General features: G+C 42.7%; 1 protein-coding gene across 2 annotated transcripts in view; it reads right to left on the bottom strand.

The window, feature by feature from the left end:
• LCK (LCK proto-oncogene, Src family tyrosine kinase) overlaps nt 1-17,987 on the bottom strand; it is a 118,846-nt gene that overhangs the window by 86,404 nt on the left and 14,455 nt on the right. For both annotated transcript variants that reach the window (XM_040424571.1, XM_040424570.1), the window contains exons 3-5: nt 13,304-13,379; nt 6,332-6,422; nt 1,469-1,564 (exon numbers count right to left, since the gene is read on the bottom strand). In XM_040424571.1, the coding sequence (XP_040280505.1) occupies nt 1,469-1,564; nt 6,332-6,422; nt 13,304-13,379 (263 nt within the window). The remainder of the gene's footprint in view (nt 1-1,468; nt 1,565-6,331; nt 6,423-13,303; nt 13,380-17,987) is intronic.

Genomic DNA, 17,987 nt, shown 5'->3' with positions numbered 1-17,987 from the left:
ATGGATCAAGACATCCTCCCCATGCTGTTCCCGAACCATTTCAGTGGTGTTTCCATCAATTTCTGACCTTTTCCTATGAACCAGACACCGTCCCCTCTTCAGAGCAGGGGGTGCCTGGTTTAATGCTCTGGTTCTCCCATTGACTTCCATTGTGTTCGGGAGTACATCCCGAGGTGTTTTACTCGAGCACCCGAGCACCCTTTTTTCTCACAGATGCTTTTTTTTGCAAACTTTCATGTGTCTTTTACTGAGAGGAGGCTTCTTTATGGCTACTCTGCCATGAAGCCCAGATTGATGGAATGCTGAAGTCATAGTTGACCATCTGAGCTGCACACAGTATCTTTGCAGCTCAGCCAGAATGACCATTGGGTTCTTAGTCACCTCTCTTACTAAAGGCATTTTCTCCCGATTACTTCGTTTGGTGGGGCGGCCAGCTCTAGGAAGAGTCCTGGTTGTTCCCAATGTCTTCCCTATAAGAATTATGGAGGCTACTGTGCTCTTGGAAACTTTCAGTGCAGCAGAATTTTTGTATCCTTCTTCAGATGTGTGCATCTTCTCAAGGTGCAGAACCATCTTAAAGATGACCAAGAGAAATGGGACACCCCCAGAGCTAAATGTCAAGTGTCATAGCACAGTGTCTGAATACTTATGTCCATGCAAAATTTTATTTTTTCCGTACATTTCTGTGAATGTCTTTGCAACTATTTTGTACTAGCTTTAATTTTATAGTAACTTATATTTTAGGTTTAGTAGTTTTTTTTTAAAGCCAACTTTTCAGCGATTTTTAAAGCCAACATGCAGCGATCTCCTCAGCAACATGGGGAGGAGCGTTCGCTGTGCCATCGCTCGTCCTCAAGCTCTACAGTGGTTTGCTGGCAGCAGATCGTAATTAGACAGCATGATCTGCCTCTTGTAAATCGTGCTGAAAGATCTGTATTACCCGATGAACGAGCATTTGCTCGTTCATTGTGCAGTCGGCAGCAGTATTAGACTGCCAGATGATCGCTAATGAGCGTTACTATGAACGCTCATTAGCAATCATCGGGCAGAAAATCTGCCCTTCTAATATACCCCTTACTAATGTATTGTGATTGTCCATATTGCCTCCTTTGCTGGCTGGATTCATTTTTCAATCGTATTATACACTTATTGTTTCCAGGGATTAGGACCTCTCTGAAATCCTCTCTGAAAAAGCTCAGTCCTATGCACACTCCCACGGTCCCAGCCACATCTGGTGGCTTGCTGGTTGGTCATAAACATGGAAACTAAAAGTGATTAATGCGATTGAAAAATGAATCAAGCAAAAGAGGCAATATGGACAGTCACAATACATTAGTAAGTGCCTTGTATTAACTTTGTCTACATGATAAATATCATTTTCGGAAGTGAGACAACCCCTTTTAAAAAAAAGTTATAAAGGGTCATTACTGAATGCTTGCCTGACTTTTCTGTATGAATGGATACTCACCATTCCGATGCAATTCCAACAGATGCTACAAAATTATATGGCACAAGTCCCTCTTCTCCTGTTCGCAAGGACTTAGCTTTCCACCACTCTCCAGTTCTGTAAGAGATAAAATGTGTATAAAGCTATGATTAGACAGCAGAAAAAACTTAAAGGGGTTGTCCGGGTTCAGAGCTGAACCCTGACATACCCATATTATCACCCAGGCAGCCCCCCTGAAGTTAGTATCGGAGCATCTCATGCTCCGATGCTCTCTTTTGCCCTGCGCTGGATAGCGCAGGGCAAAGGCTCTTTTGTTTACAATAACACACTGCCAGGTGGAAGCTTCTGCCCGGCAGTGTGTTCGGTGACGTCACGGGCTCTGCTGGGAGCGCTTTAGCCGTTTTACTGGTAGCTTCCTGGCAGCCCTATGGAGAGCCCGATTCGTCACCGGAACTCCTGAAAATGCCTTTGCCCTGCGCGATTTAGCGCAGGGCAAAGGAGAGCATCGGAGCATGAACTGCTCCGATGCTCAAGTCAGGGGGGCTGCCTGGGTGAAAATTGAGTTATGTCCAGGTTCAGCTCTGAACCCGGACAACCCCTTTAAGATCCTTTTACACTGGCAGATAATCTGCCTGTAATGACTACTGATCAATGATATAGTTAAAGTCTAGTTATAGTTAAAGTTTTTTCAATTGTTATTAAAATATTGAGCCATTCTGTCACAAAGGGTTAACTGTTTTTCTAGTTGTGTGAATGGTACATTCACTTGCACTTTGTGTGGTGATTTAAAAATAACCCTTATCTCTAAATTACTAAAAGGACATTAACATTCATTTAAGCCACATTCTTATCAGTGAGATAAGAACTGACCTATAATGAGTGTTTATAAGGTCAGAGATCACAGATAAGGAGCCGTCAGCATCCTGCCTGATGAAGCAGAGAGAAAATACAGATTCTACTAGTAGATAAACTCAAAGCTTGTGCAGGGAAAACGGCTCATCATTTCTAACAAAGACCAATTGAAAAAAAGATTTTTAGCTCATAATGATTACAATGTAATAATAAAAAATAATTGCCACCAAAGTTGTACATAGCCTTTAAGGTACCTTTACATGAGACGACAGAGCAGCAGACAATTTGCTGCTCGCTGGTGGAGAGGGGGAATCAGAGTATGGAGAGGAGGGATCACTAATGCCATCGCTCTTCCCCATACTGACTGGTTGTTTGCCGGGAGCAGATCGTGTTTACACAGTCCGATCTGCTGCCGGCAAATGACGATTTTTGTGTATGCATAAATGATAGGATTACCCGATGAACGAGCGTTACGCTCGTTCAGCGGGTGATTGGCGTTACATTTATACTGTCAGATAATTGCTTACAGACGTTCCTATGAACACTTGTTAGCAATTATCTTTAATATTCTTGGCCCGTGTAAAGGGCCCTTTAGTCGATCGGTGCTCACTTAACTGCTATTTACATGCGACAATGGTTGTGTGCTAATACAGCTTGCATTATTGTCACCAGCACATCCTCTGTTTAAACACCTCAGATTTTTTTGCTGACATAAAAGATGTGATCAATGAAAAACAAGCATTTACTTTTATGTTGGCTGGACATGTTTACATAGGGCAATGATTGTGAATTAAAAGGGCCTTTAGCACAGACTAGAACCCACTATTGCCTGTCCTTTATTCAATTGACCTATGCATTATATTCTTGTAAACTCCCAGTATTGTCATAAAATACAATTATGCAAGGCTGGGTTTTCGAGCTGCGGCTGCTGTATGCAACTTAAACCCAACCCACCTGCCGTGGCCGATGGCAACATGATTGTTTACACTTATGAATGTTCATTCTCAAATCATGTCTAGCAATCAGCGTTCAAACGACCGCATTTGTTGTTGATCATCTTTTGTGCAGCCATAAAAATCTTAGTTTTTTTAAAATAGGATATCCCTTTGCAGAAAAGCATCTCACATATCAGCTTCCTAGACTACTGTGATTATGATTTTGAATTAGTGGGAGGAGTAAAGTTTTTTTAAAATTAATAATTAACTATTAACTGCATGGCCTATGTGGGGATTTGCGGCTTGTGGATGCAGTATAGAGGCAATGACGTCTTTAACTTAAACAGTTTGGTGTTTATTCACACATAAGGATAAGCAAAACAAAAAGTCAGTTTCAAGGAAAACAGTCACCTTGAGTCTGGTGTTTGCTCACACCATGCAGCAATGCAGAAGTCCTTGGACATGGCAGAAACCACCTGCTCTCATGCCAACAAGGTAGCAGGCCTTTACTCAGGCCCAAACTCCCAGGTCCTAACACAGAGACTGACAGAGCTTCACTGTCAGAAAGGAGTAAATTCCTATCATCTGACAATGCTGCCTGTTTTTATAGCCCAAACCAAGACCCGGCCTGGAACGTCGGGAGAAGCCACCCACTCTGCACTTTGGCTGCTCCCAGTAAGAGCCAGCCCGGATCGGCTTTACAGCCATACTAAATAGCAAAACCATGTCAGCCAGCACTAGCTGCCGCTGACACATGAAATTACCGGCTCTTACCTCACCGAGGCCAGGAATCTCGATGACACATACCTTCCGTCAATGACGGACCCTTGTGCCTTCCTACACCTATTAAAATATTCATACTTACCTGCTCGCTGACTCTCCTGTCCTGCACTCTTGCTCCCGTTCCTCCTACTTCTGGTCTTTAACTTGTTTTCTTCCACCCAGACATATGCATTATCTCATGTGCTACTGCAGCCAAAGGGTTCTCCGGGATTTTGATATTGATGGCCAATGAAAATCCCAGAGAACGCCTTTAAAAGGGTTATCCAAGACCTATAATGCCCCCACCCATATACCCAGACCGCCCAAAAGAGGTTGTACTTACCTCGTTCCCCGACACCTGCGTCACTTCTCATACCGGCACAGCCACCGCTGCATCTTCCCGTCGCTGGATGAAAACATCCGGCTATGGGGTGGGGGCAATCAATAGCACGAGACAGGAACGAGCCTCCCTAGCATCAAGGGTGATGCTAAGGAGGCTTGTTGCGGGCCTGCTATTGGCTGCCCCCTCCCCCGATGCTGGATGTTTCCATCCGCCCGACGGGGAGATACAGCGGCAGCCGCGCCCGTATGAGAAGCGATGCAGGTGCCGGGGAGCGAGGTAAGTTCAACCTCTGTGAGGAGTCTGGGTATATGGGGGGCATTATAGATCTTGGATAACCCCTTTAAGCAGTCCCCAAGCAGCACATCACCCTGAAGCCAGTCATTGGCTCCAGAGGCACAGGTGTCCATGCCTCAGTTGGCAGAAAACAATACAGGCACTTGAAGATGGAAGAACAGGAGCCAGCTCCTCGCAGGACTGTTACAGCAGAGGGCAGGTAAGTATAACTCATTCAGTAGGAGATACAGGCTAGGGGCCATAAGTTTATAGTTACTTATTTCCAGAAAACCCCTTTATCTGCAGTGAAGTCTAAGGTTGAGTTTACACTCAATAGTTTTACTAGCTATTGACTGCTGTGGGTTGGTAGCCATGGCATGTAAACCAACTGAAAGTATGGCCAGATGGATCACCCATAAATTAGCCAAGGGCTACGTGGCTTTGCATGCCACAGCAGTGCTCTGTTACTGCATTAGAAACGGTTTGGTTATTAATTGTTAATTGTGAATGGCCATGTATTTGGTGGTGGATCACACAGCCATTAACAGAGATCAAGGGGTAACCAATCCATTTCAAATCAACTTGCATAGACATGTGGTACCCGTCTGGCTCTACACTATAAATTTAGTTCTGGCTGGAGTTCTCCTTTTATTAAAGGGGTTCACCCATCTCGGCCAAGATGGGAATATTCCTTAATTAGCTCCAACCTCGGGAAGCAGACTTATGGAAATGTAGCTTGTGTAGCTTGCTGTGCCCGTTGCGTTGCTCCCATTCACTTATGTGGGGAGTTAAAGAAACAGGGGAGTGTCAGCCACTCAGCCATTTCCATAAATTTGGCCACCCCAGACTGCCACTTACTTTGTGCTTTTCCCACCTTGGCCATGAAAGATGAGATGGGTCAGCCTTAAATTCAAGTGAATTAACCACCTAACAGTTTCGCCCCAGTCCAGCTCCAGCACAAGGAAAAGTAGCTAACTGGAGGGGGGAGAGCTGCTTTAGATGCTGCTATCTCCTTAAAAATGGAACTGGTCTTGTTCGAAAGCTGGCATTTCAAGCTTTCAGATAATACCAGAATGACAGCAATGTGTTCAGTACAGGGGAGGATATCACTGATAGAATCAGGATGCTGTGAATATAGCTGAAAGTGAAAGTAAAAGCAGGTTTTACCCGCGATTATTCCTGACTCGATTTCTAACAGTGATTTCTCCTCTTTTGCTTGGACAGTCATTTTAGCTGTCATTTTGTATGAAAGCCTGGAATATCAGGTTTCAAACAAGACCAGTTGCATGTTTCTATCTGCTACCATTCAGGAGACAGCAGCATCTAAAGCAGCCCTCCCCCTCCAGTTAACATCTTTTTCCACTCAGCGAGCTGGACTCTGGCCAAACAGTTAGGTGGTTAAAGAGGACTTATCACCTCTTCTTACTTGTCTGTTTAGTAAATATTTGGATTCCCATTACAATAACAGTTCTGGATTGTGCCTTTCCTCTGTTATTCCTCCTAGGAATTAATAAATAAATTGACAACTGAGTTACCATTACCATTCCCCTTGCCAAGGTGGTAATGCTCATTCAGTCCATGTACAGTGAAACATATGGTCATATGTGGTTGCATTTCTTTACTAAAAAAGATATGTCAGGAGAGCTGACAAGGTCCTCTTTAAGTGTAAATAGGACATGTAGCACAAATTGGTTATCTATGTACAGAATTCACACTTACGATTGCAGGATGTATAGGTTGTCTCCTGACTGAAAGCCAAGATCACCATCATGTACCGGCACGTAATCATACAAGGCCACTACCTGTTTATCTGGACGAAAAAAAAAAAAATCAGTCTATAAATACTGCACTTAAAATGCCCAAAGTTCCTACTCAAATGTTTAAAGGGAATGTGTCATCAGAGAATCACTTATTCTTTAAATCGAATTTTTTATGGTAAACATCTTTTTAGAATTTTTGTTGATTTTTGTAAATTCCCCATGTTCCTATTTATGTTTAAAGAAAGTCCTAAAATCATGTAGTTTTCACACTTGCCGCTAGGCTTAAAATGTGTCAATACTTGCTTTTCTTTGAGATCAGCCACATGCGTCATAGACACAATGGACAGGAGAAACCTCATTGACTTCTATGGAAGATTTTATAGGCATGTTCTGTGACCTGTGATTACCGTAAACTGCCTTGGGAGAGGTGTTAGAAAGGCATTATCAGTGGCAGACAATAGATGTCGCACCCCTTCACCTCTATTCAAGCTTGTTTTTTTCCAGTTTTATATAAATAGCTTCTTTCACATCTCTTTTGAACCAGTCTTCCTCTGTGTCTAAGATGCAAACCTCGCTGTCATAAACGAGTGTCCTTTTCCTTAAAGGGGTTGTCCCACAAAAAATATTCTACAGTTTTCAAACCAGCACCTGGATCTGAATACTTTTGTAATTAAATGTAATTAAAAATTTAGCATAGCCACTGAGTTATTCAATAAAATGTATCTGTATAGCGTCACCTGCTGTTTCTTTTTTTTCTTATTTCTTTGTCCTGCTCACTGAGAAGGCCACACATGCTCAGTTTCATCCTTCAACTGCCTCCTGAGCTGTGATAGGTAGAGCATGGACACACTTCCTGAGCTGCAGCAGTAAAGACCCTCCTCTTGAGCTGTCAGCTTGATATAAATCTAGCAGAGCAATGAATGGGGAGATCTCTGGATCCATGTGAAGTAGAGGGCTGGTACATTGTCATGTACTATATGATGTCCGATTTTCATTTTTTACATTAGTCATGGGATAGACCCTTTAAGAGGTAGGTATGCAGAGTCCTGAGTGCAGGTGTTGGCTCCACCAACCACCAACAGTACCTTTTACCTAATGCTGTATTTTGTTATTTGATCTGATGGCTAAATTTGAATCAAAGCAACTCTATCCAGTGTGTGTAAATGAGCAGCTTGACTTCAAGAGGGCAGCAGCCCTCAAACTTGCTGCACCACCTTCCTGCCTTCTTCACTCTTGATGAACAGCTCTTTTCTCACCTGCTATCCCTTGCTTGCGCAGTCCTCTATCATTTTCGGCACCTACACAAATTGCCCAGCTGTAGTGTATTCTATTTCAGAGGCTCATTGAGCAGGTGCAGACTCCCAGAAGCGAGCGTGCTTGAAAGTCATTCTGCACCTGCGCAATGAGCCTCTGAAGCTGAGTACACTGCAGCCAGACAGCGCAAGCATGGGATATCAGATGCATCACGCCTTAAGAAACAAAACAGAGCTGTCTGTCTAAGAGTCTTATGGTCCCTTTAGGCTGGGTTCACACGGGCGAGATTTCAGTGCGGGTGCAATGCGTGAGGTGAACGCATTGCACCCGCACTGAATCCGGAGCCATTCATTTCTATGGGTCTGTGTACATGAGCGGTGATTTGCACGCATCACTTGTGCGTTGCGTGAAAATTGCAGCATGCTCTATATTGGGCATTTTTTACGCAACGCAGGCCCCATAGAAGTGAATGGGGCTGCGTGAAAATCGCAAGCAAGTGCGGATGCGGTGCGATTTTCACGCATGGTTGCTAAGATGAAAGTCTATTCACTGTATTATTTTCCCTTATAACATGGTTTTAAGGGAAAATAATAGCATTCTTTAATACAGAATGCTTAGTAGAAGGTCAATTCAGGGTTAAAAAAAAACTTGCCTCCTCCAATTGATCACGTAGTGCCGTCTCCTGTTTCTTTTCTTCAGGACCTGTCAAAGGACCTGTGGTGACATCACTGTGCTCATCACATGATACATCACATGATCCATCACCATGGTGATGGACCATGTGATGAGCTCAGTGACATCACCACAGGTCCTTTGACAGGTCCTGAAGAAAGAACAGGAGATCGGCAGCTACGCGATCAATTGGAGGAGGTGAGTTAATTTTTTATTTTATTTTTTAACCCTCAATTTACCTTCTACTAAGCATTCTGTATAAAAGAATGCTATTATTTTCCCTTATAACCATGTTATAAGAGAAAATAATAAAATTTACAGAATACTGAACCCAAACCCGAACTTCTGTGAAGAAGTTCGGGTCGGGTACCAACATGCCGACTTTTCTCACACGCGTGCAAAACGCAATAAAACGCTTTGCACTCACGGGGAAAAATCGTGCATGGTCCCACAACGCACCCGCATCTTTTCCCGCAACGCACCCGCAACGCCCGTGTGAACCCAGCCTTACACAGGAAGACGGTCTAGCAGATTGCTGGGAAGGAAGCTTTACTTCCCGACACTCTGATGATCGCTAGTGGAGGAGACCGGTGCATTTACACGCAGCAATCTCCTCAAGAGTATAAGGAGGAGTGATCGCTAATCTAATGCCATCGCTCTCCCCATACTGTCTCATTGTTTCCCGGCAGCAGCAGATCAAGCTTATAAAGCATAATCTGCCACTGGGAAACAATGATCTTTTGTGCTGCACAAAAGATAAAATTACCCAATGCATTGTGGTTAGTGATGATCTGTTCAATTGTCAGCCCGTTTAAAGTGCCCATAAGGGTAAAGCAGGTTGGAAGGGGTGCAGCAAGCTTGACTTGAATCGTGAAGGCTGCTGCCCTCGTGATTTCAACCTGCTCATTTACATACACTGAGCAGGGGTAATTAATTGCAAATTTGGCCATCAGATCAAATAACAAAAGACAACATTGGAGACAAGATGACTTGAGCTTTAAGGTACTGCGGGCAGTTTAGGGGGCATAATGGAGGTGGCAGGTTCCCTTTAATGTTCTATACCAGTGGTGCCCAACCATTTTTTGTCTGAGGGCCGCACTAGACTTGGTATAAATTTTGCGGGCCGGAACCAGGTAGCTTTGCCAGAAAGAAATGCAAACGCTGTGAGGGGGCACGTGTAAGCATTACTACTGTGAAGAGGGCACATATCTGGCATAACTACTGTGAGTGGGCACATATCTGGGCATAACTACTATGAGGGGGGCACATATCAGGGTATAACTACTGTGAGGAGGGCACATATCAGGGCATAACTACTGTGAAGAGGGCACATATAAGGGGCACGGGTGAGCATTACTACTGTGAGGGGGCACATATCTGGGCATAACTACTGTGAGGGGGCACATATCTGGGCATAACTACTGTGAGGGGGCACATATCAGGGTATAACTACTGTGAGGAGGGCACATATCTGGGCATAACTACTGTGAAGAGGGCACATATTTGGGCATAACTACTGTGAGGGGGCACATATCTGGGCATAACTACTGTGAGGGGGCACATATCTGGGCATAACTACTGTGAGGCAGCATGTGTGAGCATTATGTCTGTGAAGAGGGCACATATCTTGGCATTATTACTGTGAGGGGGCACATATCTGGGCATAACTACTGTGAGGGGGCATGTGTGAGCATTACGTCTGTGAAGAGGGCACATATCTTGGCCTTATTACTGTGAGGGGGCACATCTGGGCATAACTACTGTGAGGGGGCATGTGTGAGCATTACTACTGTGAAGAGGGCACATATCTTGGCATTATTACTTTGAGGGGGCATGTGATGTATACATGTGTGTAATGTATGTAGTGCAGTATGTGATGATCACACACTGTACTACATACATTACACACATGTATACATCACATACTGCGATGTCACCTTCTTCTGCAGGTCTACCTTGATGTCTGGTCTTTAGGCTTCAGTCAGATCCTCCACCGCCATGCTTGCGCCGTGTGCCTGACACCAGCAGGAGCTGGCCCCTCCTCCTTTAATCCCCCGCCGGCTTCTCCTACAGCAGGGCACCCTATCCCCCTCAGTGTCATCCACAGATCTCCTCCCCACCCAGAGTTGCTTCCTAGCTAATTTATTTCACAGAGGCTGATAAAGTCCTGTTACTGTGCGGTCCGCATGACACGGTTTTGCGGGCCGCAGGTTGGGCATCACTGTTCTATACAGTACAATATAGTGAGAACTGTAAAAAATATATACATTTGTGGGGTAGAAATAAAAAAGGTAACACAATTCCATAACTTTTTGTTGCTGTTGTTTTTACAGCACTCACTGTGCGGGTAACTTTATGTTGAAGGTCAGTGCAATTATGGAGATCTCATGTTATGTTTTATCAACTGTAAAATCTTATGTTTTATCAACTGTAACATATTCCTTTGTGCTGCCATATTCTGACATACTGTTTTATTTTTCCATCAATGTAGTGAGTTGTATGAAGGCTTGTTTTTTTGTGGGGTGAGCAAAACATTATGATGATCCAATTTTGTAGAAAAGTACAGGAAAGTACAAGATTAGGCTCCATTCACACGTCCGCAACGTGTTTTGCGGATCCACGGAGCCGCAAAACACGGAAAGCGCCAATGTGCTTTCCGCATTTTACGGACCGCACATTGCCGGTGTTCTGCCAGATCTCTATAGCTTGCCGAAAGTCTATAGCGGAAGTGACGTGGTGCGCTGCGCAAGCGCACAAGCGCACTTCCACAAATCATCCGAAACATCGTCTTAAAGTGACAGTCACCTCCAGTAAAATACAGCATCCACATTGGCGCTTTCCGTGTTTTGCGGCTCCGTGGATCCGCAAAACACGTTGCGGACGTGTGAATGGAGCCTAATCTTGTACTTTCCTGTACTTTTCTACAAAATTGGATCATCATAATGTTTTGCTCACCCCACAAAAAAACAAGCCTTCATACAACTCACTACATTGATGGAAAAATAAAACAGTATGTCAGAATATGGCAGCACAAAGGAATATGTTACAGTTGATAAAACATAAGATTTTACAGTTGATAAAACATAACATGAGATCTCCATAATTGCACTGACCTTTAACATAAAGTTACCCGCACAGTGAGTGCTGTAAAAACAACAGCAACAAAAAGTTATGGAATTGTGTTACCTTTTTTATTTCTACCCCACAAATGTATATATTTTTTACAGTTCTCACTATATTGTACTGTATAGAACAGTGATGCCCAACCTGCGGCCCGCAAAACCGTGTCATGCGGACCGCACAGTAACAGGACTTTATCAGCCTCTGTGAAATAAATTAGCTAGGAAGCAACTCTGGGTAGGGAGGAGATCTGTGGATGACACTGAGGGGGATAGGGCGCCCTGCTGTAGGAGAAGCCGGCGGGGGATTAAAGGAGGAGGGGCCAGCTCCTGCTGGTGTCAGGCACACGGCGCAAGCATGGCGGTGGAGGATCTGACTGAAGCCTAAAGACCAGACATCAAGGTAGACCTGCAGAAGAAGGTGACATCGCAGTATGTGATGTATACATGTGTGTAATGTATGTAGTGCAGTGTGTGATCATCACATACTGCACTACATACATTACACACATGTATACATCACATGCGCTCGGCATTTAGTAAAACTAACTCTATGCCGCCATTGATAGTAAAGAAGGAAATGGATAGTAAAGAAAGAGATGGATAGTCTCTTTCTTTACTATCCATTTCCTTCTTTACTATCAATGGCGGCATAGAGTTAGTTTTACTAAATGCCGAGCGCAGCGAGGCCGAGCCCGATGCGTGGCGAGCGAAGCGAGCCCGCGAGGGTACAAATTAATGTAGATTAATGGAGCTGACTGTCACTTTAAGAAATCTATACCCTTAAGTGTGCGCACGCGCGGTGCTGCAGGAATGCTTCGCTGAAGTACGCTTGTGCGCTTGCGCAGCATACCACGTCACTTCCGCTATAGACTTTCGGCAAGCTATAGAGATCTGGCAGAACACCGGCACTAATAGAATATGCCTGTTCTTGTCCGCAGTTGCGGACAAGAATAGGACATGTTCTATTTTTTTGCGGAACGGAAGTGCGGACCCGGAAGTGCGGATCTGCAATTCGTGTCCGGGCAGCACATCGTGCTGCCCCATAGGAATGAATAGGTCCGCAATTCCGTTCCGTAAAATGCTGAACGAAATTGCGGACGTGTGAATGGAGCCTAACAGATATACAATTTACTAAATTAAAGAACAAAGTGTTGGTGTTGGATGTATTTGTTTCTTCAGCAAATTCAATAGTCAGTTTCCAATAGCATTTTGTTTAGAGTTTAGAAACGATTCAGTGTATAGAAATGTACAGTAACAGGGGGCATTTGACCAAACTCTATTGAATTTCATGCCATAATGTAAGTTATGTAACAAAATATTAACAATCATTAGATTGGTGCGCCAACTAAAGTGGAGGCTGATCCCCTTCTTTGCTACTGTATATAAAGGCAGTATATATTGTAGAGCTGGCGATGCTGAGCTATCTAGAACTGAGATATATAGAAATGATTTGATTTCTAAAAAATAAGAAGTCAAATTGCCTAAATTATGCTTCACCATTGTTGGGTAAGCCCCATTTTGGTTCTCTATGCTTTTCCAAGAACCTCTTCTCTTCTGACATATCTGCTTTGGAAACTACGTGCTTTCCCCATTTAATAACGGCAACACTAATAGAATAGTGTGCAGGGACACACTCCCAACTGGTAACTCCCATCTGGACTTTCACTGCAAACTGCTAGTATTTTATTGATAACTTGCGGCAGGAATAATAAAAGAATGGCCCATCATAGAGTCATAAGAATAGATACTCCAGAATTGTTATTATAAGAGGGATGCACGTAGTTGCTAAAACAGACATGTCAGGAGAGGTTACAGCAGGTCCTCTTTAAAGTCTGTTTGTACAGCAAAGTTAAGTTTACACTTTTAGTTGATACTTTACTTACCGTGCACTGGAGAAGTAGGGGGAAGTTGAGAAATATATGAAACCAGTGGGTCTTGTACATCATATTGCATAATCATCTGAGAGGGCAACAAAAGGAAGAAATCACAATTCACCTCTAAATAGATCACTTTTGTTTTTGTTTTGTGCCTCTTTTGTAACTTCTTACATTTTTATCAAAATAAGCATTTACTTGTGTAAGGTGCTGGCCAAAATCAATTAGCCCTTTTACCATAGACCCTATTTGGGAGATTTCCAGTGGGCAGCAGGCCTATCTAATAACAATGGCCCGCCAGCACCTGCTGAGTAGGTTGAGCCTCATTTATTACTTAATATTTTATATTAGTCATTTATTAATACTATAATAGATCTGCACCAGCCAGGTACATTAGGACCTGACAGGACAAGGATTTGCAGTTCTGTTGCTTTGGCCCTGTCTACCAATGCCTTGCTCGTTTGTGCATTGGCCTCCACCTACTGAAAAGGCTTTTCATACCTCTGCATTTTTGCATTGGCCCTAACCATCAGCAATGTGAGCAAGTCTAGTGGTTTGCTGACACCCCTATTGTGTTGGCCCCACCGTCTGCCAATTGGACCCACAATATGAGGCCACTTCTCAATTTTTTTCTATATCTACTTTAACTTTCCAATCCATCCCTGCCTTTTAGTATATTTACAAAGTATGCACTCTGTAAACTTGTTAGTGGAAATAATGACTTACAGTTTGTAGACAATAAAACATTTCTACTCAGTAACTGCTGAGCTTTCATCCAGTTTAAAGGGTTTCTGTCACTAGAGTTTTCACTATTAAACTGGCTGACATTAGCGATTTCCGCAGCGCACAGGGGCGGCAGGAGGAGACGAACGCTGCCTGGTCCTGTCAATCAAGACTTAGAGGGCGTGTAATGAGGTGGGAGAACGGAGCCTCTAGGAGCAGGAGCAATGCCCCACCGACCCCCCCCCCCCCCCCCCCCGCTTCTAAAGGCTAATTTGCATATTATAAAAGTAAGAATTCAGCAGTAACGGGGGCATGAATAATCACAGGAATAGCATAGTTAGGGCTCATGCACACGACCGTAGTTCGGGTCCGCATCCGAGCCGCAGTTTTTCCGACTCGGGTGCGGACCCATTCACTTCAATGGGGCCGCAAAAGATGCGGACAGCACTTTGTGTGCTGTCCGCATCCTTTGCTCCGTTCCGTGGCCCCGCAAAAAAAATATAGCATGTCCTCATCTTGTCCGTTTTGCGGACAAGAATAGGCATTTCTACAATGGGCAGTCCGTTTTGTTCCGCAAATTGCGGAAGGCACACGGGCGGACCGCAAAAATCGGAGTGGTCGTGTGCATGTTGCTTAATAGTAAAAATTCTAGTGACAGAAACCCTTGACAGAATTTTGGCCATTTTTTAAGATATTCAGTGAATGACCCTATCAGTTTGTATGTATGTCTCTAGGCCCAGTTCACACTTTGCCGTCTGTGCCCCACCTGGAGCCAGCCTTAAAGAGCATCATCTAAACAATTTTACAATTGTCAATGATAATTCTGTGCATGATACTAAAAACCAACTATTCTAACCACTGGAAATCTGCTCCACCTGTCATGTGTATCACATTATCAAAATACTTAAGAGTAGAATTCTAGTTACCTATCTGTTCTCTTTGTATCACAGCAAGGGAATCTAGAATGATATGCATTAAATGACTAACTGACTACGTAATATATGGACATGTTGTGTCTGCCAGAGTGGCAACCATTTTTGAGTAGTAGCTTACTGAGGGGCATCCATATTGGGGGCCTCTTTCTATAATATTCACATGCCTTAATAGGAAATATGGAAAGGGTTTGTCTTCTTAAGATAACATATTTAGATACTAAAATGAATATGTTGCCTTCGTACTAGTTTGTAATATAGCAGTGTAGCATTAATGAGGATTTTGATGAATGAATGAGGATTAGTCTTTTAAAATTATTTTGACTTAAATTTTATAATATGCAATTGTACACATACCCATGTTAATTCATCAATCAGGAGGACCCTGGATGCCTTACTTGAAATTCAAAGTATCCCAAGTTATGAGTACTAGATTCCTGGAAAATAGATGTTGATCCAGGGATTTATGATTTTCCTAATGTACAGCAATTGGCTTCCTTTTATGCATTTTTTTTAAACTTTAATCTGGATCAACATAGTAGAAGTATAGGTTGCAACAGCATACAATACAAATGAGTTCCTTGTTTCAGTCATCTTACATGCAAGCCCCTCCACGTGGCTTTTCACCAAACATTCCAGGTGAGGATAATAAAAAGTACACAACAATTCATCCAAGGAACCACCAAGAATCTCCCTCAGGTCGCCTTCTTCCAATGCAGTCAATCACCGCATATCATTGCAAAAGAGAACCACACTATCCTGTAGTCTTCCCTTAAACTCCCAGTTGAAGGAAAAAGGAATTAGACATCGAATAGTGCAGTCTTGCTTAGTTGCAGCTTTATCACACAAGGTTTATTGTGCTTACAAGATAAAAATGTTAGAAGCGCACATCAATAAAATGTTCAAAACATCTGCATCATAGGAACTTGTTTCCCTCCAGCTTTGCCAAGGGCTTAAATCTCACATAAAACAATCATAGGCTTATAAATCCACCCTTCCTTTTTCCAACAATCTGGGATTGGGTGATACTTTGTGCATTACACATACTGTATAGTTTATTTAATCAAAGGTTTCCTAAAAACTAAAATTATTTTATATTTCCACCAAAGGTAATTATTTAAAATATATCACATAGATCATTAATAAAACATTTTCTATCCGTAAGCTTTATAATAATTTAAAAATACGACTTTTTAGCCATTTAAATGTCACATGAAAAATAATAATAATAATGACCAAATACAGCCAATTACAGATGGGATTTCCCTTATTCATCTACATCACACTGTCACATGATAATGCTGGCCAAAGAACTTGGGATATCCTTATACTATAAACTCATTGTTTATTTAAAAAGACTATTGTTTTATCTTTTGAATATCACGTGATCTACTACAGCCAATTATGACAGGGATTTCTTTCACCTATCCATCAGCATCACACTTGATCCGAAGTCACTTTGGTCAAAACTTTGCTTGAATACTGTACGGAGATTCGTCTCTGTACAGTTTTCTAATGTATGGGCTCCGGCGAGTTGAAATGAAATATCACCTAAGTCTCAATTTTTTAAATTGCAACCCATTTTAAAAGTCAGTTTGGTACAGGCTGGTACCTCGATACCGAAGCTGACTTCGGAACCAAGTTTTAAAATGGTTTATAACAAATAACAAATTTCCCTTGCCGGAGTCCATACATTTTGATGCTGTATCAAGACAGATCAAATTTTGGACCGAATCGACTTCTGAGCTTAGACCCTCAGGAAGCACTGTATTTAAAACTGGCATTATTCTGTACTGGAAGACACTACATGGGCTCAGAAATAATTCCAGAAATCATTGTCTGTGAACATAGATCATAGTGCAATCCATAAATGCAAGTTAAAGCTGTATCATGCAAAGAAGAAGCCATATGTCAAGACTATCCAGAAACGCCACCATCTTCTCTGGGCCAAAACTCAGTTAAAATGGAATGAGGCAAAATGGAAAAATGTTTTGCAGTCAGATAAATAAAAATTTGAATTATTTTTGAAAACCATGCATGCCATGTTCTGCGGACTCAAGAGGAGAGGGGCCATCCACTTTATTATTAGCGTACAGTTCAAAAGCCTGCATCTCTGATAATATAGGGGTTGCATTAGTGCCTATGGCTCAGACAGTTTACACATATGGAAAGGCACTGTCAATGCTGAACGGTATATAGAGGTTTTAGAACATAATATGCTCCCATCCAGATGTCTGTTTTAGGGAAGAACTTACATATTTCAGCAAGACAATGCTAAATCATATACTTCATCCATCACAACAGCATGACTTTGCAGAAGAACACTCTAGATACTGAATTGGCCTGCCTACAGTAGAGACCTTTCACTAATAGAAAACATCATGAAATGAAAAATCCAGCAAAGAAGACCCAGGACTGTTGAGCAGCTAGAATCAGACAAGAATAGGACAACATTACGCTCCCCAAACTCCAGCAATTGTTCTCCTCACTTCCCAGACATTTACAGACTGTTGTTAAAAGAAGAGGGGATGCTACAAAATGGTAGACATGGCCCTGTCCCAACTTTTTCGAAGTCAAGTTCTAAATGAGTTAATTTTTTTCCATGAAATTGTAAAATGTATCACTTTCAACATCTGATGTGTTCTATGATCTATTGTGAGTAAAATATGGCTATATTAGATTTTGAAATCATTGCATTCTGATTTTATTAACTCTTATTTATATTTTAAACAGCGTCCCAACTTTTTGGAATTGGTATAGTATAAATTTTAGCATTTAACCACTTCCCGCAACTGTAACGCCGAAAGGCGTCATTGCGGCGGCTCCCCCAGGCTACGCTAACGCCAATAGGCGTCATCTCGCGTGAGCCGAGATTTCCTGTGAACGCGCGCACACAGGCGCGCGCGCTCACAGGAACGGAAGGTAAGAGAGTTGATCTCCAGCCTGCCAGCGGCGATCGTTCGCTGGCAGGCTGGAGATGTTTTTTTTTTAACCCCTAACAGGTATATTAGACGCTGTTTTGATAACAGCGTCTAATA

The sequence above is a fragment of the Bufo bufo genome, chromosome 3 (assembly GCF_905171765.1).
Source record: "Bufo bufo chromosome 3, aBufBuf1.1, whole genome shotgun sequence".
NCBI lineage: Eukaryota > Metazoa > Chordata > Amphibia > Anura > Bufonidae > Bufo > Bufo bufo.
Note: the sequence above shows the minus strand (reverse complement) of the source record. Positions and strands in the feature narration are given on the sequence as shown.